Here is a 26413-nt window from a genome sequence, read left to right on the forward strand (position 1 = left end):
GCAAAATGACACCTTTTATTGGCTAACTAGAAAGATTACAATATGCAAGCTTTCGAGGCAACTCAGGCCCCTTCTTCAGGCAAGATGTAATCCACAACTGTTCAAGAAATACACAGATATTACAAAAAACACAGCCTTGTTCAAGTGCACAAAAAAACACAAAAAAAAACTTCTGACTCGGTAATCAATAGTACAATTTTTTTTTTGCAGTCACTGCGCAGCTGAACAGATAGTCGCGCTGAGAACATGCACGCACACACGTTTGAGCTGTATTCAATGGTAATTATGGTAGAGCCACACCCACCAGAAGGTTTGTCAAACCAATCGTGGTTCTCTGTCCCGGTTCTATGTTTAGCCCCACCTACATGTGTACGTGATGCCGGAAATAACGTCACAAACAAGGCTTACAATAGTAAGCGGTACCGGGAGATAAGTGTCACCTTTGCTAAAAAGTCATTTGGGAAGGGAGTGGGAAGCTGTTGGGGCACCCGCTCAAGGTAAGCAAGCTAGGCAGTGGTATTAAGCTACAGCTTTAATACGAGTATATCTTGCTGATTAATTTACAAATTATCGCGGATTGTCTTGTTTTGTGCATGTTCAGCTCGTTGATTTCTGATGATATGATTGTTGAACTGTCACGGAGCCGTGGAGTTTTCTGGAATGTGAACCTGCAGTAGATTATAGCATGTGGTCGTATCTAAGGCTTAGTGTTCATCCAGGTAGACGCGAGTTCAGTTTTTTAACTCCTCTGCGTGTTTGAGATTGACCTTTGCTGTCCGTACGAGTTAGACAGAGCACATGGCTGCATACAGAGCAGGAAGCGGTGACCTTCAGCAGCACATGTGCTTGGTCTCGTTAAATAATCCTGTTTTTACCTTGTGATGTTTCATCTTAATAAAATGTATAATTTAACATTCATCGTAAATACAATAACTTTTATAAAGTAATGCACAACAATTTCTCATGTAATGCATATATCCGTTGTACGTCGTGCTTCCTGTCTGCTGCGGTATTGTTTCAGTGCAGTATTTTTTTAGTCTTTAATAAGGGAAAATAGACGTTTAAGAGAATACAGGACATAAAGACTGTTGTATTTTGTTCGAAGGAACGTAGTACAAAGAATTGCTTCTGCCACAACTGTCATGTTCGTGTTCATAATCACAAAACCCCCTACGTATAATCAGTGGTATTAACGGCCAAAAATACAGTTGTGAATTTTAGTATGAAGTTGGTATCTTCTTAACTCTGCATGAAGTTAGTTGACATTCGTTTAGAATCTGAAATGAGAAAGCCTACATCAAAGCGCGCCATAGGTTATATCTTTTTTTAACGTTTACCCGATTAACCCTATACCTCAGGATGTATTTGGGATTTCAAAGATGCCAAACATGTTTCTGAATAATAAGGCGTAATAGTTAATAGTATTTTTTTTTCTGCTTCTTCATAGTAAACATTGTATCTAGTTGATTTATCTTGCAGCACGATGTGAATGTTCAGTTTATCAGATGACCCATCATTTGCCAGATTAATTCCATGCTGCCGTCATCTTGTGTATCTGAGAGTTCAGTACAGTAGTCAATATTGTGGTTTGCACCGTGAATTTACACCATAAATGTCCCTAAAATGTGTTAAATGTGGAAGCAGCGGCACAAATGCAAAAACTGTTATTTTCCTTCACTAGTATGTAAGAGTGTTTTTAAATGTTTAGTATCCTAATCTAATCCTTATGTAAATTACTTTGTATAAAATGTACTTTGCTTTGTCAAGTTCAAATTTGCATTTACCTTTAATTTTATATCTTGGAATGCTTATTTCAGAATTGCTTTTCTCGGATGATAAAATTGAATAGAAATTACCTTTTTTTGTATTGTCTCAATTTAATTGTTATCTTGTGTTTAAACTTTCACAGCGTCGTTATTTTTCTGTGTTTCTGATTAATTCAGCCTGTTTGCCTTCCTTTGGAAAATGTTTGAATTCAGTTAGCCTAGTTTTTATTTTTTTTTATCATACTAAACTTCCTTTTGCTGCTTTGAACCTGTCATGCTTTATCCTCACTGTGACTCTCACATGATCAGTCTGTGGGATCTGTGCAAAAGACGCACGCAAGATCTGTTAAGTCCGTTTCATTTATAGAAAAATCTGTGGCCTCGGTAAGCTTTTAACAATTAGTTGCCATTTTCATGTATGGGAATTTGTGGTGAATGGTGCTTTGCACAGCTCTGAAATGTAGATTTAAAAGGATGTTGCTATACTATAATCCCATAATCTACTGTCTTGAGTCGTCTGTCTTAATCACAGATGTGTAGGTGGCAGTTTTTAAAGAAAATACTTTTCCCTTCTATTCATACATTCAATCGATTACTTTGTTTTTGTTTACTTTTTGAGTAATATACAACATATATAAATGCATTTTACCAAAACAATCTATTGGCTAATCTTGGTTTTTGTACATCTTGCAAAACGACAAAAGTACAGTAAAACCTCGATTATCCGTCAAGGGTCGAGACCAAGGCCATGACGGATAAGAGAAAAGACGGGTGACAGAACAGCTACTTTAAAAATGATAGACAGTAGAATAGTATTTATTTACAAAACAAATATTAACTAAATCAATTTATATAATGGTGTAATGACCACCATAAAAAGAAATTGCAATTTTTTCTACATTTTACTTGGAGTCTTCGTACCGTAACAAACGGTGCATGTCTTAATTCCCGTTATTTGGGTTACGGAGCACATCTCCAAAACAATAAAAGGAAGCTTTACCTAACCAGTGATTATCCCCTGCCACTCGCGTTTTGTTTTTTTTATATACCGCAAACACTGCTACTTATTGTCTCCTGGCTCCCAAGTCAAAACTTCCTTACGCCTCACCTTCCTTTTCCTCCTAACTTCTGTCGCTCATCTCCTAACCGACGTGTCCGCCCCTCACAGAACGGAAGCCCTTCACCCAGTCCTATCACTTACATAGCATTCCGCCCTTTCTGCTTATCACAAGCTGCCTGCACATTAATAAAACATAATGTATAACAATTTAAATAGATTACAATGCAGAAGAACATTAACATTAATGCAAAATAACATTCCCGTTAGTGGTTTCCATTTTCGACAAGTTTTACAATTTTGTCGACATCCTACTCTGTAAATTGAAGCAATAATTGAAGCTCTTTTGCCGTTTCGTAAACCTTTAATAATTTTTTTTGGTGACCATTCCAATACCACACGCATATTTATCGGCTATAACAATGCATAGTAGTTTCATTATAACAAAAGAGAAAAGCTATAAAACACTATCAAAGCTGAAGGTATGTAACCGAGACTGATTTCAGAAAGCGGCATGACGCGAACTAGCAAATGGGAGAGTTGTCCTACTTGCAGCTTACTGCATGGCAGTAGTAATCGGTAAGCACTGGTGTGCGCAACCCTTTTTTTTTTTTTTTTTTATTTATTTCTTTTTTTGCCCCGATGGTTAATCGAGGTTTTATTGTAATACATTTGTATGGACGTTTTACGAATTTACCAGACTTTTGTACAAATTATTTATACTAAATGTGTCCTTCATGCATTGAGTTTATTTGCAACTATTTGATTTGATAACACTGGTGTTGTCTACCAGCTGTTTGGATCTAAATGTGCCTGCTTTTTAATTTGGCAGAGTGACCTGCCCTTGGAGTGGGGTTTTAAAATTGGTTTCTATAGAAGTACAATTTTATTGTTATTTAATATAATATTTATTCCAGATAATGTTAAAGTTTGCTGCACCTTTTTAATGAGTTTAGACCATTTAGTACTTTTTTGATTATAATCTTTTGCTATGCTGAAGATGTACAAGATGTATACATTTAGTAAGTCATCCAAAATTATTGTGTTATGGCTTTCTTTTTGGTTAAATGATTATAGAGTGACTGCGGTGCGCTGGCGCCATGCCCTGGGATTTGTTCCTGCCTTGTGCCCTGTGTTGGCTGGGATTGGCTCCAGCAGACCCCATGACCCTGTGTTAGGATATAGTGGGCTGGAAGATGGATGGATGGATTATACAGTGATTGGTGTAATTTCTTCAAACAAGTTAATCATCCTGATATTAGAGCTAGACCGCTGACTAGAGGAGACATTTTCATTACAAATAATATAAAATTTGAAACCTTAGCATTCTATCAAAATTAAGAATACTGTGCTACAAGATAGTAAGCTTTATATTATTCAGGTAAAGCTGGTAGGTCAGTTGGTCAAGGGCAAATAGACTTGGGCATCTCTGTTCTTGTTTGTTTTTCTTTCATTTCTACATACACCTGGCTAACCATTAACTTACCTGGTTAAAAATGTTTGTCTGTACATGCATATATACATTTTGACGAAACTGCATGGACCCAAACTACATACCGTAGGTGTACTTGGTGAGTGGCACCAAATAAGCTCCATAAAAGATAATACTAAGCATAGTGTTGCATGGGCAGACGGCCTTTAACAAGCAGAAAAGGTGTCTGGTGATTGTTGATGTAGATGACCTGCACAGTAACTTCTAGTGCTCTGGCAGTTTGTCATTCAAACAGTAAACTGGTTATTGGGGAATTTCTTTCATAGTGTCAGGTAATTTTTTTTCTTGTAAGATTAACCTTTGTAGCACACTCAGTGGTTGGTCAGCTGCATCTGTCATTGGTCTCGTTTGGCTTATTGTTAGGGGGAATGTCTCAAGTTCGACATTTGGTTCTTGTTAAATTGGTTTCCTTGTTGTACTGCTACTCGTTTTAAAAATTAAGATTAAACTCTCAAGTGGTGACTTTTCAGATTGCTGTTCCCAGACTTTGTGGAAGACATCAGCTGCTTATGCTAGACTTGAAAGCATAACTTTCATATATTAAATAAACTATATTTAATACATTCTGATATGATTTTAGTACTAATTCAAGAACAGATTAGTTTACACATTCTGGTGTCTATTGTAATGTGCTAGTACTTTGTGATTATTTTCATTTTTTGATGGTTTTACAATAAAAAAAATGATCAGTTACATTTTTTCCCATTTCTTTGGCTTAAATATTAGAAATGTCCATGCAGCAAAATAAATTATAATTCCTGCTAATCGCACAGGTCTTTCAAGAATGGGAAATCGATTGGCCTAGTGTTGGGTAGCCTTCCTGGAAGGGTGTGTATATGGTTATATTATCTCAAAAGTGTATCGTCAAAATGCTAGTGGCCATTATCTTCTAAGTGCATTTGAAGGAAAAAGGCCAAAATTTTGACTTTTCTAGGAAAAGTGTTTCTGTGCTCATCCTCCTAAATGACTTATTCAAATTTCAGTGAACCTTTTGGCTTTATTCAAATTTCAGTGAACCTTTTGGCAATTCATTTATACAGTTTGTGTAAATCTGTAGTTTTTATTTTTTTATTTAATTAAATCTTTGTGTAAAAGTGTTTTTACATGTAATGAAGTTAGTCTTTTTACTCTACCTAAAAACATAACATCAGTACATAATGCATGTGCTTGCAGTTGTCACTAATACATCCCATCATTTTACTTTGTCATGAGAGTTCTCCATTGTGTATTCCAGTATTTATATAAAAAAAAAAAAATCAAATGCATGTTTTTGTTTGAATCAGATTTTTCATAAAATGTATGATTGAGCAATTTAAGGCAAACACTTGGCTTTGGAAAGAGGGTTGTGGAGTTCTCTCACATAGTGTAAGGTAGCTTTCATTATGTGGAACATTGTTTGAGTAGATTTGTATTGTTATATTAATTTGGCACATATTTGAATTATGGAATGTTTAACTCAAATTCTAAACATTGTTTTGCTGATATAACTGTTTGGTATTTTTCAATAAAATTTTCCTTTGAAATACAAGTTTTTCATTTGAAGTTTTTAATTTTTTTTAGAGCAGGATGGTGTAAAATTTAATTTCCCCTTGGGGACAAATTTATAATCTAGTGTAATAGTGGTGCAGTAGTTGGAATTGCTGTCTCTGACATTCAGGAAATCCAGCCTGGGCACATATAAGTTTATTTTTTTTTCTGTGTAGTAGTGTTTTTTTTTTTTTCTCCCTCTCAAATCCCAGGTAATTCTAAACACTTTCTATGTGAGTAAGCACAGGGTTGTATGAGAGTGTGTCCTACAATGGACTGGGTCCCTGTCTAGGTTGGGTTCATGCCTTGTGCCAAGTTCTTTTAGGGTACTGTAGTTATTTGCCACCCTCTGCCCTACAAATTAGATTAATGATCAACACTTTTAAGTTGGTAGTTCCCCATTTGCCTTCAGAATAACCAGTACACTGACTAGGCAAGGTATTGAATATGTCTGTCAGGAATAGTAGCCTGAGCTAACCCTAGATTATCTGATAGGTATCACAGATAAAGTGATGGCGAAGTTCTCCAAATAGGTTGTGCAAGCCTATGCAGTATTAAGAGGAAAAAAGAAGAAATCTAAGATCTGGTGACCACATTAAGCAGAATTCATAGGCATGGTTTGTTGGGAAAAAAAAAAAAAAAAAAAAATTACTTTTTTACAGCTCCATTATTAAGGTAGATAAAGACCACTTGTATATGAGTACACTAATACCATTAGGTAAATCCTAACACAATAATGTTCAGATATTTGACTTTTGAATGTTGCTGTATCTTATCAAGCAACCTAGGTTGTGCTACAAAATGTTCCTTACACCATTACACCTGCTAACACCAGCTTGTGTAGTTAAAAGCCACCAGGATGAATTTGTGATCACCATAGGATAATTGGCATATAATGATCTTGCCATTAGAATGAGCTGTCCAATGGGTCTGGTTCCTACCAATGCAGTGATAGTTTTTTCTTAGCCTTAGTGTCCGTTTCAGTACCAGTGTTGTACTTTCTAACCTTTTTTTTCCACTGATTTCAGTAATGATTTTCACTGCCAGTGTTGTACTTAACCTTGAGTTCACTGATACAGTAATGGTGGACTGTTTTTGGCTGGATATTTTTTTTCAGTCTGTCTTGAATGCAATGGCTGTCTGTTCATATACCCATGGCATACACTGGCACAAGTGAAAAAAACCCAGTAAGGTGGCTGCTGCTGTTACTGTAATACCAGCATATACATGTAAGGTTATTTACATGTTTTAGTCTTATTCATGCTACCTCAAAATTGTGCATAGACATCGCCTTTTGGTATTTTCTGATCTGCTTTAAATATCATGGAGCTATTGCCAAATAATCCAGTATGTGGTAGGTGAAGGGGTACCCAAGAAAGGCACCAATGTTGCAAGTCCATAATGTAATATAAGATCACCTGTTGTTACCTGCTTGTTTTATCCACTGCAGTTGTATTGCTTATGAATTTGAACTTCAATTTTTTTTCCCCCAGGTATTGTTACACAGTAAGAAAGTTATTCAACAAGGCACTAATGGATCACGCCCGGTCAACAATTCAAAATTTAGTAAGTTATTTCATTTACATGTAATAAATCTCCTTTATCAGTCCTTTTCATTTAATAGAAAAAAAAGCTGTAAATGAATTTGTCCGTCCTGCGGTGGGTTGGCACCCTGCCCGGGATTGGTTCCCTGCCTTGTGCCCTGTGTTGGCTGGGATTGGCTCCAGCAGACCCCCGTGACCCTGTGTTCGGATTCAGCGGGTTGGAAAATGGATGGATGGATGGATTTTAAGTGTCTTTGGCATTCTCAACAGTAAGACTGAAAGTATTCAGGTACGATACATAACACACAAATTGTTACATAATTTAATTTTTGTGTTAGGTATTGTGACAGCAGAGGTTGAAGTAGTGAACAGGTCAACCAGTAATTTTAAGATTAATATATATATTATGAAATAAATGTGTGTTTAAAAGTGCATATTTATAAGTTGCTATATGGAGACATTTGCCCAATACATTGTTAAACCTTTAAACACAAACAGAATGTGATCAACATCATTAATATTGACAAAGTTCCATGGTTCCATTTTGCATCACCTTTTTGTATGTTAAGGATATACTAGCCATCTTTTGCTCAGGGAGCTTTGTTATAGCTTGGCCATTAATTTTCTCCAGTCCTGACTGGGGCAAATCATGAATCTGTGAAAACTGCAGTAGTACATAAGGAATGGTTCCAGCTGAGGTTTCTTGCTCCTCTGCTTTCTATTCATTACATCAGTTTGTCAGTTCTAAATTAAGTACTTCAAACAGTTGTATCAATTGGCTTTGTCAGGAGTATTCTAATTTACTGGAGTACAAAGCTCTTTCTTTGACATAATATTGTGAAAACAAAAATTCAAAGACTAGAGGTACAGTGTCTCACAAAAGTGAATACACCCCTCACATTTTTGTAAATATTATCTTTTCATGGGACAACACTGAAGATATGACACTTTGATACAATGTAAAGTAGTCAGAGTACAGCTTGTATAACAGTGTAGATTTGCTGTCCCCTCAAAATAACTCCACATACAGCCATTAATGTCTAAACCGCTGGCAAAGTATCTAGTATAGGTATTTTTGCAGCAGTGCTAACTTTTGTGGTATGGCATCTGCTGGAATGTATTATTTTGTTATGCTAATAACATATTGAGTTTTATTTTACTTATATAAATTCTTAAGTCTGAATCTCAATCTGATTATTAGGTGGTCAGTGGTTGGTCAGCCAGTCCGCAAACATCCCCCACGTCCTCTCAGTTGTGAGAAGCAGCTCATAGTTATGTGATACATTGTGTGTGTGAGAGTGTGTGTATCTCAGCCTGCATAGTAATTTACGCTTTCAACAAAAAAGATAACAGTGGTATGTCTCATTTCCTAGGAACATCTGAGTACTGGGGTGTTTTCTGAACAAAGATTTTTAGTGAAGCAGTATTTAGTTGTATGAAATTACATCAAATGTGAAAAACTGGCTGTGCAGCCATCAAATTTAACTGAACTTGGGAGATTTTATATGGAAGAATGGTCAAAAATACATCCGTCCAGACTCTCATCAAAGGCTATAGGAGGTGTCTAGAGGCTGTTATATTTGCAAAAGGAAAGTTCAGCCAATGATAAACAAAAATCCAAAGAATTTAAGAGGGGTTCCCAAACGTTTTCATGACTGTATATAGGTACATACACATCTCTGTATCTATATCTATGTATATATATGTATATGTATTGCATTCGTAGTCCGAGTCTCAACAACCTGAATTGTGTGGGTGGTTACCTACCAGGTAACGCTTGTGGTTGGTCTGCCATTCAGCAAACATCCGCCACGGTGCCCTCTTTCAATTGCGAGAAGCAGATCATGGAACGTTGCATAGTTTACTGTCAAATAAAGCAAAGAGTACGCGACACGTGTTTCGCCCTCATTTGGGCTCATTAGGTGTACACGCTCTACTGCTCCCCTCTCGGATATATACAGTATGTATGAAAAAATGTGTATGTATATAACCATTACTGCATTGGTTCTCATGCTTTGTAGAAAATTCTAATAGTTGTTCTTGGTATATTGACGATACATTACCATAAAAATATTTTGGTATTAAACTGAAAATTTTAAAAATGTTTATTGTCAAGCAAAATAGACTTTGAGTATCAAATACAGGTTTTTAAATTCCTCAAAGGCACTGATAAAGTAGATCCAGCAGAATTCTTTCAACTTAACGGTGAATGGTATACTCAAGGACAACAGTAAAAATTAATGGGAATTGTATTTAAGACTTAAGCCACTTCTTTAAACAAAAGTTGTGGGAATCTGGAACAAACCACTGAGCGATGTAGTTCAGGTGAAAACCTTAACAACCTTTAAGAAGTAGCTGGATAAGATATTTGATTAGCTTAGCTATTGCATAAGTAAATGAGCTTGATGGACTAAATGGTCTCATTTCGTTTGTCAACTTTTGTATGTTCTTATTTGTATTGCTACCCTCTGCCTTTTATCTTCTGGATAAGTTTTAATACTGTAAGAAGTTAAAATAACTCTTATCTCTGGAATAATAAAAAAAAAATGCTTTTTTGAAAGTCTGGCTCCTTAATTTAAAGTTTGGTTTAATTATTTTTTTGTTGTTTGTTTTACTTGCTAGTTTCGTGGTGAGCCACGTACATACACTCGTTTTAGCCTGGCCCAGCAGATGGATGGAGACCATAGCCAAGTAGAAATGAAACTAGGAAATCCTGAGATGGAAGAAGAAATGGGAAACTCCTTTGGAGACACTACAACCACCCGCATTAAACCGAGAAGTAATCCAAGGAGCACTTGTTTTATGATCACAGGGACTTTGCTTGTTTTCCTCATTGGTGAGTTCTTTTACAATTTTGCTTTGTGTTATATTCTAACCCTAGGATCTTATTGTGCCACAAGTCCAATAAATGTTATCCTAATGTGTCTTAAACCTGTTGAGATGTGGGGTGGGGGTTAAGGTGTATTTATATAAATAAATAAAAAAAATTGCTTACACGCATACTGTAACTGTGCACAATTGATTTTTTTTTATGTTGCAAATTATATTAAAATATTCAGTCTGTAAATTATCTTGCTAGTATGTGGGGTTTTTTGTTTCCTATTTTTCTTATGGGATCTGGGACAATCTCAATACTAATGGAGTGCATGACAAGAACTAGCCTTATAGGGAGTATATAAGGTATAGTTGATTACCCAGTAGCTTCACTCACTGAGTGCAGGGTGAAAAAATAAAATGTAGTCTAGAAGTTATTAAACAGTAAAACATTAACATTTAAGAAGCAAAGATATATTGAGCACTACTGGAGTGGTTTGGGGTAAACTACATTTTAAATTTGCTATAACACAACAGGTAAGTAGTACTAACAGCAGCTAAAATGTATTTGGATTATCTCTCGGTAGTAGATCCCTTGTGAAAGGCGCTACACGACTGCTGTGGTATAGAAATTACATTTTCTATGTGATCGTCCAAAATTCTGCCTGACAACCTTGCACTATGTGCCTGTGATTTACTTCTTAAAATAATTCATCACAAAAGGAACCTTGAATGTTGCGGGGTTTTAGTGACCCGAACTCACCTTAAGGGACAGTAAGTAGTAGTGCAGGGTAATTTACAAACAGAGTCCTGCTTCGATGGCGCCGATTACACTCATTCGCAAAAATTTCCACTCTCCCAGGAGCCGACGGGGCACTTGAAGTGTCACAAACAGTGCGAGAAGAGAGGACGCTGCCCAAAATTGTGAAGCTCTCGACCCCGCGGAGCAGCCCGACATTCCGCGCCTCCCAGCGTCCACTTTGTTCTCATGCACATTGTTTACAGCTCGCCGCAGTTAAAATGTAGAAAGATGCAAAGCTGTTTTCCTCATCTCTTCTACTATCAAGTACTGCCAACTAAAAAAAAAAAAAAAAGCTACAATGTGGCAGTTTGTGACAGTCACGTGGACAAATAAATAAAACTTCTCTGTCAGAACGCGCATGGCGGCGGATGGCTCAGTGCTGTAGTCCAGAGAGGAGGGCTGGGAGAGGACGACGCGGGGTGCACTTCTATGGGATAGATCGGCGTGTTTGTGTTTACTTCTTTTCAATATCAGTAAAATAACTCTCGCACAAATAATAACAATTCGTAAAGACGATATAAAAATGGCGTCCACAAAGAAAGGGATTAGTTCCTGTATTATAATATGTTCTGCGGTCATACGTAATTTTTATATATCGTGTGGTCATACGTAATTTCCATTTCATACGTAATTTATATATCGCGTGGTCATATGTAATTTCCGTTTCATCCGTAATTTCTATATTGCGTGGTCAAACGTAATTTCCGTTTCAAACGCAAAAAGAATTTATAATATAATATTTTTGAAGTGGTTCGTCCTGCTTCCACTTCAAAACGGGTCCCGCTGACACGGCATTTCTCGATTCCTATTCGTCCTCTTCCATGTCATGCACTATACTGGCCTGCTGAGCGTAATACATCCAACAAGTACTTGAGGTGCTGCCACAACGATAAAGTAGCTTTACCACCTTTGCGGGAGCCACCTGTGTCTTTACAACAGCTTCTTACACAGCAAACATCAGAAGCTAAAAATTATTGTGAACACATTTGAGAATACAACTTTTCTCTAGCGTTTGCTTCTATGGGTGCATAGATAACTCAACCTCCTGGCCACGGACCATACTGTTTTAAAATACATAGGCAAAATTATCACCAAATCTCTCCACTATATGCTAACACATCTACCTCTCCAGGATATGGATAGTTGCATGTTTTTGACACAGTGCAAGCTACTGAAGTAGTCTTACAAAATAAAGCAAACTCTGCATGCAGCAAAAATGTACTACTCCAGCTAGATTCGATGCTCGGAACCATCAACCTTTCCGCCAAATCATACAAACACATGCATGAAATCGCTCAGTCCAATTCAACAGCATCTGTACGAATGGTTTTCAAGGAAAAGCCTGGGCAGGATTTACAACGATACAATGCCCTGACATTGCAGTGATTTTTGTCTTAGAAGATGGCGAAATGCTTGCCGAAAGAGACATTTGCATCTATCCCATTGGCAACTCCTGTAAACAGATTTCCACGCTGAATATGAATTGCGATCCTATGGTTTACCCACTTATATTCCCTTACGGAGACATTGGCTGGCACAAAGATTTACAACATCTTCCTGATAAAAGAAGCACCAAACGAATACGGTTTACTCAATGCCAATTTTATGCGTACAGATTAGCAATGAAGAATACATTTAGTATTTTGTACTCCAGTGGCAAACTATTCCAACAGTACATCGTAGATGCGTACGTTGTGACGCGCCTCTGTTTTAACTATCTCGGATTACATCAAGATCTGCGCGTGGAACTATCAGACACACTGCAAGCAAACACTGAAAATAACAACGTACATGTAGGCAAAATGATCATATTACCGTCCACATTTCCAGGAAGTCCAAGATACATGCAACAAAACTATCAGGATGCTATGGCCATAGTGCGTAAATTTGGAAAGCCTTATTTATTTATCTATCACTTTCACATGTAATCCTACTGGGCCGGAAATTCTACATGCACACTGCGTCTTTCAAGAAGTATTTATTTATTCTTGATTTCTGAATTCCTTTCTCACCGTTTTCCGTTCCTATTCTTACACCGCCGTTTGCTACGGTGGGCGTCGGCATATGCAGTGGGGCAAAAAAGTATTTAGTCTTCACAAGGTTTTCACACACTGTTGCTGGTATTTTGGCCCATTCCTCCATGCAGATCTCCTCTAGAGCAGTGATGTTTTGGGGCTGTCGCTGGGCAACACGGACTTTCAACTCCCTCCAAAGATTTTCTATGGGGTTGAGATCTGGAGACTGGCTAGGCCACTCCAGGACCTTGAAATGCTTCTTACTAAGCCACTCCTTCGTTACCCGGGCAGTGTGTTTAGGATCATTGTCATGCTGAAAGACCCAGCCACGTTTCATCTTCAATGCCCTTGCTGATGGAAGGAGGTTTTCACTCAAAATCTGACGATACATGGCCCCATTCATTCTTTCCTTTACATGGATCAGTCGTCCTGGTCCCTTTGCAGAAAGACAGCCCCAAAGCATGATGTTTCCACCCCCATGCGTTACAGTAGGTATGGTGTTCTTTGGATGCAACTCGGCATTCGTTCTCCTCCAAACACGACGAGTAGAGTTTTTACCAAAAAGTTCTATATTGGTTTCATCTGACCATATGACATTCTCCCAATCCTCTTCTGGATCATCCAGATGCTCTCTAGCAAACTTCAGAAGGGCCTGCGCATGTACTGGCTTAAGCAGGGGGACACGTCTGGCACTGCAGGATTTGAGTCCCTGGCGGCGTAGTGTGTTACTGATGGTAGCCTTTGTTACTTTGGTCCCAGCTCTCTGCAGGTCATTCACTAGGTTCCCCCGTGTGGTTCTGGGATTTTTGCTCACCGTTCTTGTGATCATTTTGACCCCACGGGGTGAGATCTTGCGTGGAGCCCCAGATCGAGGGAGATTATCAGTGGTCTTGTATGTCTTCCATTTTCTAATAATTGCTCCCACAGTTGATTTCTTCACACCAAGCTGCTTACCTATTGCAGATTCAGTCTTCCCAGCCTGGTGCAGGTCTACAATTTTGTTTCTGGTGTCCTTTGACAGCTCTTTGGTCTTGGCCATAGTGGAGTTTGGAGTGTGACTGTTTGAGGTTGTGGACAGATGTCTTTTATATTGATAACGAGTTCAAACAGGTGCCATTAATACAGGTAACGAGTGGAGGACAGAGGAGCCTCTTACAGAAGAAGTTACAGGTCTGTGAGAGCCAAAAATCGCTTCCCATCCAACCTGATGGAGCTTGAGAGGGTGCTGCAAAGAGGAATGGGGCGAAACTGGCCAAGGATAGGTGTGCCAAGCTTGTGGCATCCTATTCAAAAAGACTTGAGGCTGTAATTGTTGCCAAAGGTGCATCGACAAAGTATTGAGCAAAGGCTGTGAATACTTATGTACATGTGATTTCTCATTTTTTTATTTTTAATTTGCAAAAATCTCAAGTAAATTTTTTCATGTTGTCATTATGGGGTGTTGTGTGTAGAATTCTGAGGGGGAAAAAATTAATTTAATCCATTTTGGAATAAGGCTGAAACATAACAAAATGTGGAAAAAGTGATGCGCTGTGAATACTTTCTGGATGCACTGCGTGTGTGTGTGTGTGTGTGTAAAATTCCATTACAGCAAAGTATTTTTATGGTCCTGACAGCTTCCCCATATGACACGAGTCTATAGAAATCTCGTTACTACGAAGTACATTCAACAGATACTTTCATTACAAAGTGCACAAAAGACCTTAAAATGCCTGAATGAATCATCCACAGAGCAGTTAGTTCTGTGGCCACAGCTCATTTGTGCACAATGATCTCCAAACTTTTTTTTTTTTTTTTTTTTTTTTTTTTATTTCTTCGAACTTTCCTCGTACTGTTTTTTTTGTTTCCTGCGGTTTTCAGTGATACCTTTTGCTTATTGCTCGTCAACATTTGAAAAATATCCATTGGAGTTTAACTCATTGTCACCCTCCTATAGAAACGGCAGACACGAAAACGCAATAACAGTTCATATTAGGAAAAAAAAAACTTTAATTTTTTGCAGCTCTCGATTGCGGCAAAAAGAAAAAAGACGTTGCCAGTGAATTCAGAGTTTCGCCATTTACACTGTCAGCTTTCTTGAAAGACAGAGCAAAAAAAAGAAGAAAAATCTCAGGTTGCAAACGTGTACTGCTGCATTTGAAGACATCGAAAAAGCCATTTTTATGTGGTTCAGTGATGCTCGTTCAAGAAACATTCCTATTAATGCGGCACTCATTCAAGAAAATGAGGTTTGTAAACTTTCTTGGAACCTCCCACAACTAGACAGCAAACCGAAGAGCGTCCCGAAGTGCGATCTCTGTGTCTGTGCGGGGCAATAGCAAGCTCACAGATATGCTGCGTCTCTCCGCCAAAGTAAACAGAAAAGATCTCGATGGGTGATGCAAGGTTAGGAGCACGTACATTGTAAATGCAGATAACAGGATTACTTGATTACTGCCTGCAGGACCCTGCCTGACTGCTGTGTCTGTGTATAGCAGAGTGGCAGATCACGCTACAATAAATAACTGTGCCATTCCTGTTTCAAGCTGAATAAAGCTGGTTTTGCTAAAGTACGGAGACTCTGCCTCATGTTTTGGGTTGCAAGACAGGGACTTATAGCACGATCCCGATCTTTTATGATTTGCTTCTGTGGCGCTTCACTGCAGTGCTGTGAGCCTCCTATTGCCCTGCCCCAGCAAAGGACAAACAATCTTCCACAGACGCCGCAACCGCGCTTCAGGACGCACTTCAGCGTGTCGTTCCCATTGGGGGGGTGGGCTCTCAAGAGTTCAGAAACCTCACAATATGAAGAAAAAATAAAGGATGATTCGGCTTCTGATTGATAGCTGTGCTGCCCACAACATGCTTCCACATTTAGATAATGTTCTCGTTGAATTCCTCCCACCCAATTGCACGGCAGCACTTCAGCCATTGGATTTGGGCATCATTTGCACCCTGAAAGAGTATCATCATAAGGAAATGCAGAGAAAAATTCTCATCAGCATAACTTGTAGACAGGAGGAGATTAAAATTAACGCGAAAGAAGCTATTGACACCTGGATACAAGTTAAAGAAAGCACTATAGTAACAAATACAGAACCTCATTACAACAGAATTTTCGTTACAATGAAATATTTTTTTAGGTCCCTGGGAGTTTGTTGTAACGGAATTTTACCTATATAAAATATTGCTTAGTTTGCTGTCAAATAATGCAAAGAGTACACAACACGTGTTTCGCCGTCATTTGGGCTCATTAGGCGTGCACACTCTACTGCTCCCCTGTCGGGGATTGAACCTCGGACGTCAGAGACGAAGCCCCTTTACGTTGCGCCACGGCGCGTGGTTTGTTTATTTGACAGTCTGTAGGTCCAGAGTAATTGCATTCGTAGTTTGAGACCCGACCTGAATTGTGTGGGTGGACCAACCACAACCGTTACCTGGTAGGTAACCACCCACACTATGTATGTTATGTATGTCGGTCGTTCGGATTCAGCGGGTTGGAAACTGGATGGATGGATGTTTGATAGTGAGGATGTGTCCTGCAACTGAAGGTCTGAAAATACTGTGATATACAGAAACTTTTTTAAAGAGTGGGTTGAGGTGGTAGGATGAAAGATTGTTTTTGGGACTTTCCCTTGAAAGTGCAAAAGCTTATAATAAGGACTTTTTTTGTCCCCCCCCCCCCCCCCCCCCGGTCCTAGGCATTTCAGATTATAGATACTGCGTTTATTTTATGTTTTTAGTGGTTTTTTTTTTTTTTTTTTCTATTGCATAGTAGCAGATCCAACATAAACATCTTCTGATACAATGATATATAGTATATCTTGAGATTAACTTCTTTATTCTTGAAAAAGTTGCTTTTTTTTGTTTGTGTTTTTTAAGTAATTTTGTCGTTTTTATTTTTACAGGATTTTTGATTGGCTACTTAGCATTTCGAGGCAAGGTTGATATTACAAACAATATTTGTTCTTATGGAACTACTTTGCCATCTTGTCAAACTATTCCGTCAGATTCAGAAGATATTCCTGAAGCAATTAATAATGATGTTGCACAAGTGTTGAGTTTGGCTGAACTGAAAGATCAATTTACTACTAAACTGACAAATTCCAATTATAGTGATCGTATTCAGTAAGTTTTTGTCTTTTTATTGAATACTGATACAGATTTTGACACATTTAACATCTTTAGTTAAATCTGGATTCCTTGTGAATGTGAAATTCCTTCATTCTCTTAAAGGAAGATAGCAGTCGATGGTCATGAGGCTGGATCTGACCGTGACGATCAGATAGCAAGGTTTATTACTGGGGAATTCAAGAGCTATGGGTTGGACATTTGGAACAATGAACAGTATGTGACTCTTCAGCAAAGTGGAAGGTTAGTGTTGATGACCTTTGAGATTTCTAATCCAATATTTTGAAAGTGTGACATTCAATTAAATACCTTTTTTGTATTTTGCCTTATTTTCTTATATGAACAGTGACAATAAAGTAACCATTCTGGAAAATGGGGTACCAGCAGATTCTTACACTACAGCCCGATACTTGGCTTATAGTGCTTCTGGGAGTGTCACGGTAAAACCTAAAGATTTTGTTTTCTTATGTCGCTATTAGATGTTTCTAGGGATCCTAAATAAGTGTGTTTTTGTGTGTGTAGAAGTGGGAGATTTTTAACTTTGTATGTTGACTCGCATCTGATTGGCTTTGTTGTCCATGTATTTCATATCAATATATAGTATTTTTTGGGGGTGAATTTTGTCTTTGTATTGTATATATTTAAGTTCAGTTTGCAAGGAATTTTTGTCTTCCAAGCTTGAAAAGAAAATGAGATGATGTCCTTATTTACCATTTAATTACTGTTTATTTATATAACAATTTATTTTTCTTTTATAGGGCAAATTGGTTTATGCAAATTATGGAAAAAAGGATGATTTTAATGAGCTGAAGAGAAGAAATATTGCAGTCAATGGAACAGTTGTTTTAGTCAGAGATGGCAAAATTAGTCTTGCAGAAAAAGTGAGTGGTATTCTTATTTTAGATGATTTTTAATATTGTAAAACATGTGCATAGTAAATGAAGTTATTAGTAGGAATGTTCCAATCGGGTTATTCCAAGAGTGACACTGATCACACGCTTGATGAGCCAATACTGATATATTCTCTCTCTCTCTCTCTCTCTGCCTCGCCAAATGCATAGAAACCTTATGTCCTATATTACAATCTATTGTTGTAATTAAACTATAGAACACAGGGTTTAAGTGTTCATTTTTGTTGACAAAATGAATTCTGTAGGCTTATTGTTCAGTGACCATGAAAATACCAAAATTATTTTAAAATACATACTATAATAATATGTACACAAATGTATCCATAGTACATATTTTATCAAAGAAAATAAAATGCTTCTCATAATTGCAAGTTGTAACATTGTTAAATTTTTTTTCTGTAATGTAGCCATCTGAAACAAGGCATAATTTTAAAAATTTAAATAAAAATAGTTTTCACTACATTGGCAGACACCTTTTGTAGAGGATGGACGGGGTAGAGAGCATGCACAGGACATTATCTCCCCCGGATTGATAGAAGTCTTGACTTGTTGGTCTTTGTTTTTATATTGCAGGAAGTTTTTATAAAAAAAAAAAAAAAAAACACACTGGCACAAATACCATACATAATACCTTGCATAAAGGGGCACTGCAACTAAATTATTATAAAGCTTAAAAAAGCAGGGGCTGAAAAAAATATTTTTTTGTGATCAGCCCATTTACCGATCAGTCTTTTTTAATTAATTGAAAATTGACTGATCAATTGGAGCGTCATTTTCTATTAGCACTCTGTTGTAAATTGATTTTTTTTCTGATGGCATTACACTATAGCTGTGTCTATTTAGGAAAATATACCATATATACGGTATAAATTTATAATCATTTTTTCACCACCAGAAAAAATATATACACTGGTGAGAATTTCAGTGTTACATTTTAAAAAGCAGGTTCCATAAGTATGTGTTTGGAGTATAGGTATGCAATTGTCATACCTCTGTAGAGTAAGTAATGGACATCCCATTTAAGACGCATGTTCACCTTCTCAAGTCTATTGTTCAATACATATAAATGTGTTCTGTAACTGGCAGTCTTCCACAGTAAGCAGTAACGCACATCTGCAGAGGTTAAAGCTTTATCTGCATTAGCTACTTTGTGTAGAGTAATATTTTTAATCCTCTAAAAAGTGTTTGTTTTAAAAAAAAATTTTTTTTTTTCTTTTTAGGTTGCTTTTGCAGAAAGTGAAAACGCTGTTGCAGTTTTGATATACAGGGACCAAAAAGACTATCCAAATCTTAATAAAGGAGATGACTTCTTTGGGCATGTAGGTGTTGATTGTTGTGCTGGTACATATTCAAGTCAGTGCTTCCATACCTTGATTAGTCCAAAGTAAATACAATTACTTTTTGAATCTATTTGATTGATCAAACTGAATTGAAAAAGGGTAACACTGGTTATATCTGCTGCTGAAGTGATCTAGTGTCCTGGTTCAAATCCCATACCTTTTGTTTGTGTGTGTGTGTGTGTGTGTGTGAATTTTTCTGTAGATAATTTGTGATTTGGGAGGAAACTGTTGATTTAATTGGAGATTGGCCTAGCAATTGGTGTGGGGCCCATGATGAACTGATCTTTTTTTCTATGAATAGTTCATTCCAGTGCAGCAAAGATAAGTGCCAGTCTCCAGTGATCTTTAATTGGGTAAATCAGAATGTTATGATAAATAATACATAAATGTTATAGAATGTTTGTTGTTATTGTGTGTACATAACTATATTTATTTACATATGTATGTACGTATGTAAAGCTCAAGTTAAACTCGAGTGAGGTGTAATTATTAACTCTCGGTACATTATTCTGCTGCCACCTAGTGGATGAAATAACATCAAGCTGCATAATATAATGAATGTTTCAATGCGTTCTTCCACTTTTTTGTTGGTGTATGGTAATTCATCAATATTCATTAGTGGCGCAGAGCCTGAAAACCAAAAACATAGTAGCAAAAAAAAAAAGATGTTAAGCCAGTTTTAGAAAATGAACCTTTACACAATTTGGTATTGGGTTCTACATGCTGCGTAAAGCAAGCTCTAAGGTACATCTGGATTTCGATACCGATAAAGAGACTAAGTGGGATGGCAAGTATAGTCAGTATGACATTGCTACATCACCTGTGCTGTCATTTGTGGACCTTTTTGCTTGTTGTGTTTTTTGAATCTGATGTGCAGAATTTCATCTTCAAGTGTGAAAAAATATGGTTAGGTATAATACATGTCCCTATTAAATATATAATGCAAGTGTGCCTAATTTGTGACTGCATCAGTCCAAGATGGAAGAGCTGGAAAAATTTCAGTTGCACCTGAACTGAAACTAATCTTTATTTTAAAATCTGTAATGTTAGATTTTACATATTTTAATTTTGTGTAGTTTTTATGTGTAGCAAAGGTTTTTATAAGTTGTAAAAGCCATATAATAATTTTCATGCAGTAGTGAAAATATCATACACCCATTGTCATGTTATTTTCTATGCCCTCTTTGCCTAAAGTTGAATTTCTTCAGTTGAGCTTATTCAAGCAGCATAAGGTACAAAGCAGTTTTTAAAACTGGTTGAGGCATTGCAGTGGACATTTTATTCTCTCATGAATAAACTGTGCAGATAGGACATCCTGTTTTGTGACAGTACTTGCATACTGCTTGTAGTTGTCAAAAGTACAAACTTGTCTGCTAGAAGAAAAACAAAACAATTGCATCACAAGTATAAAGTATTTACCTTGAAGCCATTACATGTGATAAAGTCAAGGCCCAGAATTCCTTTACACAGGCAATGCTGCTTACAGAGGATGCAAAGAAAATATAAGTATGGTAGTGATTTTTTTTTTTTTACATTATACAATATAAATAGATGGCATTCTACTTGGAAGAGGTGGCAGCAATATATCATCTAGAACTATTAAACTTATTTTGGATACCTTTTCTGGATTGTTGACTGGTACAGAAATTATTACTTTGCAAAGCCAAATTTGATAAGCAAGTTGGGGAAAAAACAAAATGGACAAATTAAAAAAAGTATTAGACATCCAAGAAACTATCCCAAAGCTGTATTTGATTATTGTGTTTGATCTCCTAAAATCATAGTGGTTTCTAAATATTAAATACTTTTATGTAGTAATATTTGATTAGAATTTTAAATTCCTTCCAATGTGCTGATGAATGTTCATAATCTTTGCAGGTTCACTTTGGTTCTGGTGATCCTTTTACTCCTGGCTTCCCTTCTTTTAACCACACCCAGTTTCCTCCTGCTAAATCATCTGGATTACCTGGTATTCAAGCACAGTCCATTTCAGCTAATTTTGCCCAAACACTTCTAAAGTAAGTTTTTTTTTTTTTTTTTTTTTATGTTTATTTTAATACATATTGCTTTTTCTCTACTTAAACTAAGGATGATTGTTTTTATTTGTATATGTGCTTAGATAAGCATATATTAATAATTAGGAAAAGTAACTTGATGTGCCTACAACTGTTTGACAATTCGGTATATATGCTGGGGCATGTTGCAAAATTTCAGGTAGTTGCATTTACTGTTAAAATTTCTTACTAGTGTCCTAGACATAATGCACAAGGACCTTGGACATTCAGGTTTTTCCTAAAAATGTTACCTTATTTTTTAATATTTTTCTTTACTCCAGTAAAATGAATGGAGAACATGCACCCTCTGACTGGGAAGGAAGTTTCACATCCTACAAGTTAACAGGAGATGACAGCTTAAAGGTCAAAGTAGAAGTTAACAATGTTTTTCTTGAAAAGAAGCTCTACAGTGTTTTTGGTGTCATCAAGGGCCTTGTTGATCCAGGTAGGAAGTGAACAAATTATATGTCCTAATTTTGCAGTGCTACATTTTTACAAATGGCTACAAGTGAAATTCATTATCCTATTATGTTGGATCTAGATTTTTTTTCAATGTACAAATCAGACCCTGTATTTTATTCTGTATCCTAAGTAAAAAATGTAACCAGATTACTCAAGGATAAAATCTTAGAGTTTGGTCCTGCATAAGAAATTTATGGTGCTTGCTGTTAAATTACACTTTACAAAATAGTGCATAACCTTTCTATGATTCAACATTTTTTAAAACAAGATGCACCCTATCTCTGAAAGATTATTAACCTTATACAAATATTGCATTTACATTGTATCTTGATTTATATAAAAAAAAAGTCACTTGAGGGAGAAATTCTTGTATCTACTGGATCAAGTAGTATTGGCCTGCATTTCCTTCAAATATTGAGAGATAATGAACTTAAGTAAAATTTCAAAGTGAAGATTGTGTTCTGTCATCGTTTTAACATGTAATACAGGTAAATTGAGTCAAACTGTTTCCTTTTCCTGTTTTAACACTTACTTAAGAAGTGCCCTGTACAAAATCTGTATTTGTATCAACATTGTATCTTTAGGGTAAATGCATTGTCTATATTAAGGGGTTGCAGAAAAGTAGACAAAAGGGGTAACTGCTGAAATGCAAAGAATTTTCAGGTTCAGTACCCAAGGTGAAAAAAGTGGTTTACATAAAAACATGAACCTTTTTAATATTATGACAGAACGTAAGCCAGTGTAGCCTATCCATGTGAAGTGACACTTGGCCATTACATGTTTGGATACTTTCCAGTATTCTACATCATGTATTTTAGATTCTAGTATAAAATGGTGTGTGTTGAGGGGAAAAATTGTCTGTTTGACTTTTAGCTTTAATGTCCAGCTGTATTCTGAATCCAAGACTTCAGACAACTTTATTGGAAACTGACTGCAATATCCTCCCCTCTTTATTTTTGCATGTATTTCTTTCCAGAGCGGTATGTTGTAGTTGGTGCTCAGAGAGATTCGTTTGGTCCTGGTGCTACAAAGTCTGCTGTAGGTACTGCTTTACTTTTGGAACTTTCCAGAGCATTATCAAGTTTGGTGAAAGGTAAGTAGTGTTATCTGAGGTATCTGGATATATTTCAGCATTGTATTACTCAGAATATTTTTGTAATAAATGTGCAAGTCAACCATATTGAAGTACAAGTTAAGTTTAATCTGAACTGGTTGCATTAAAAGCACATGTACACATTTTAACCTTCCCTATAGGTTTATATTTTGGTTTCAAGTCTAATAAACAGATTTTGTTTGGCTGCACAATTATTAAGTTTACATTATATTTTATACATATGTGCAGTGAAATTGGTTGTATAGATTGTTGTTTTAGGAAAGGCATGATTAATATTTAATTAATGATATCTTTTCCAGAGTATTTAATATATACTTAATGAATCTCACCAAAATCATTTTATTGTTTATGAAAGTCTGTCCTTTCTCCTGAAAAATATCTATTGCGCATTCGAGCACTCTTGGATCTCAACTTTTACACAATTTTTTTTCCATGCCCAAGCATGTTTGTCTGCATTTAACCACGTAAAGTCTAATTCATTTAATTAGTGTGATTGCTCCATGCCGGGCCTATACCATGCCCTGACCTGCTTGGAAGAGGTGGGCCCAAGCACAGTTCAGTAGCATTCATGAACAGTGTGATTTGCTAGACGTGCCCAAGCACGGAAAACAGACATGATGTCAATGATGCAACAAGTCTGATAGTCGATACTTAACAGGTTTTTATTCTCACCTTACACATGAACGTGAATTGTAGCTGACAAGAAAAGCTGCAAATTCCTCCCCTAACGTCATTTGTCTCCATATGTTCCGCATAATTAACAGCAAAATGCTGTGCTGCACACTTAATAAATCTGTAAGAGGTAGTGTTACCCTGCCTTACATGACCCCAAAACAGCCATAAAATAAGTAAAAACATGCATGCTGTCACTCAACATGGTGATAACAAAATGTGCCTGGACCCAGAACATTAAGCACAGTGTGAGTGCAGGCCAGTGGGGGAGTAAGGAGGAAATGGCATCACGTTTGGGCACGGTACAGCGCAAACATTCCTAGTGTTAGTAAACCTTTTGAAATCCACAACAAATTTGTCATTGATTTGATAAAAAATGTATGTTTTTAAAGTCTCTTTAATATCCTGCTTCCCGATTTAACTTGGATTTTGAGCAGAAAGTCTAAAATGTAGTAGACCTATTGGATCATCATTGTATCCATGGCCAAAAGATTGATTTCCGCAAAACAAAAAGGACATCAAATGTGGATTATCTAAGGAACTGGGGTGCAGGTTAAGGAGGAGTAGTCCATCTGCTTCTCTCCATGCCTAAATAAGATTGTGCCTTGTGTGAACAAGTGAGTCATTTTGAGTGGTAAAATGTGATTGGGGGGGGGGGAGGAGAATAACTACAGGTACAATTTCTATTACAAATTAACTGCCTGGGGCCTAAAAAATATTTTGTTGTAATGAGATTCTATTTTGTTGCTATAGTGCTTTCTTTAACTTGCGTTCAGGCATTTGCAATCATTTCAATAGCTTCTTTCACATTAATTTTAATCTTCTCCTGTCAACAAGTTATGCTGACGAAAATTTTTTTCTCCGCATTTCCTTGCGATAATACACTTTCAGTGTGGGAATGATGCCCAGATCCAATGGCTGAAACACTGCTGTGCAATTGGTTGGGAGGAATTTCAACACGAACATTATCTAAATGGGGAAGCATGTTGTGGGCAGCACAGTTATCAAACAGAAGCCAAATCATCCTTCTTCTTCATCGTCATCATCATATTGGGAGGTTTCTGAACTCTTTTGGGATCCCCCACCACCCAACGGGAATGTCACGCTGAAGTGCGTCCCGAAGCGCAATTGCCGCATCTGTGTAAAAAATTCTGTCTGTTGCCAGGGCAGGGCAACAGCAGGCTCACAGCGGTGCAGTGAGACGCCACAGAAGTGAATCCTAAAAGATTGGGGTTGCGCTATATAAGTCCCTGTCTTGAGTCTCAGTACTTTAGCAAAACCAGCTTTATTCAGCTTGAAACAGGAACAGCATGGTTATTGTAGCAGGATCTGTAAACAGACACAGCAGTCAGACAGGGTTGTGGACAAGTAATCCTGTTCCCTGCATTTACAATGTTCCTTGCATCACACATCAAGATATTTTCTATTTTGCTTGGGTGAAGAGCCGCAGCATGGCTGTAAGCCTGCTGTTGCTCCGGCAATGGATAAACTGTCTTCAGCACGGGACGCTCTTCACTGTGTTGTCCAGTTTGGGGAGGTCCCAAGAGAGTTTAGAAACCTCACATTTTCTTGAATGACTGTCGCATTAATAGGAATGTTCCTTGAACGAGCATCACTTAACCACACAACAGCTTTTTCGACGTCTTCAAATGCAGCAGTTCAAATACATTTGCAACATGAGATTTTTCTTCTTTTTATTGCTCAGTCTTGCAAGAAAGTTGACAATGTCGAAGGCAAAATTCCAAATTCACTGGCAATGTCTTTTTGCCACAATCGCAATCTTTTTTTTTCCCCTCTTCTAATATGAACTGTTAGTTTTTTCATGTCTGCCATTTCTATAGGAGGGTGACAATGAGTTAAATTCCAATGGATGTTTTTCAAATGTTGACGAGCAATAAGCAAAAGGTATCACTGAAAACCATCGAACAGAAAACAGCAAAATAAAAACAGTACAGTCGACCCTCGTTTATCGCAGTTAATCAGTTCCAGACTCTACCGAGATAAATGAATTTCCGCGAAGTAGGATTCTTTATTTATAAATCTATTATCTTCACAGAGCATAGAAAACCTGTTTACGACCTTATAAATACGTTTTTTAACATTATTAGAGCCCTCTAGACATGAAATAACACTCTTGTAGAGACAGGGACTTTTAAACACTACAAACAAACATTTGTCTCTTTTTCAAAAAGTTTAATCTGTGCTCCATGACAAGACAGAGATGACAGTTCCGTCTCACAATTAAAAGAATGCAAATATATCTTCCTCTTCAAAGGAGTGCCCGTCAGGAGCAGAGAATGTCAGAGATTGTTTTCTTTTCTCTATCAAAAATCAATAGGTGCTGTTTGGCTTTTAAGTATGCGAAGCACCGCCCGACAAAGCTGCCGTAAGGAAAGGAGCAATGTGAAGGTAGTCTTTCAGCATTTTTTTAGAGGAGCGTCTGTATCCTCTAGGCCAGTGTGCGAACAGCCCCTCTAATCAGAGAGAGAAAAGCAAACAATCAAAAATCAATAGGTGCTATTCAGGCTTTTAAGTATGCGAAACATCATTGAGGAGTTTTATTTAATACATAATAACGTGCTCTGATTGGGTAGCTTCTCAGCCATCCGCCAATAGCGTCCCTTGTATGAAATCAACTGGGCAAACCAACTGAGGAAGCATGTACCAGAAATTAAAAGACCCATTGTCTGCAGAAATCTGCGAACTAGCGAAAAATCTGTGATTATATATTTA

At 37.1% G+C, this 26413-nt stretch overlaps 1 protein-coding gene across 1 annotated transcript in view; it reads left to right on the forward strand.

Annotated features, from left to right (window-relative positions):
- The first annotated feature begins 369 nt into the window (after positions 1-369).
- LOC114646641 (transferrin receptor protein 1-like) overlaps positions 370-26413 on the forward strand; it is a 39614-nt gene continuing 13570 nt past the window's right edge. Inside the window, exons 1-11 of the mRNA XM_028794921.2 lie at positions 370-497; positions 7336-7408; positions 10009-10222; positions 16905-17124; positions 17233-17370; positions 17474-17567; positions 17886-18008; positions 19259-19357; positions 21257-21396; positions 21714-21877; positions 22871-22987. Of these exons, the coding sequence (XP_028650754.2) occupies positions 7376-7408; positions 10009-10222; positions 16905-17124; positions 17233-17370; positions 17474-17567; positions 17886-18008; positions 19259-19357; positions 21257-21396; positions 21714-21877; positions 22871-22987 (1342 nt within the window). The 5' untranslated portion in view covers positions 370-497; positions 7336-7375. The remainder of the gene's footprint in view (positions 498-7335; positions 7409-10008; positions 10223-16904; positions 17125-17232; positions 17371-17473; positions 17568-17885; positions 18009-19258; positions 19358-21256; positions 21397-21713; positions 21878-22870; positions 22988-26413) is intronic.

This window comes from Erpetoichthys calabaricus, chromosome 2 (genome assembly GCF_900747795.2).
Source record: "Erpetoichthys calabaricus chromosome 2, fErpCal1.3, whole genome shotgun sequence".
In the NCBI taxonomy this organism is placed as follows: Eukaryota; Metazoa; Chordata; class Cladistia; order Polypteriformes; family Polypteridae; genus Erpetoichthys; species Erpetoichthys calabaricus.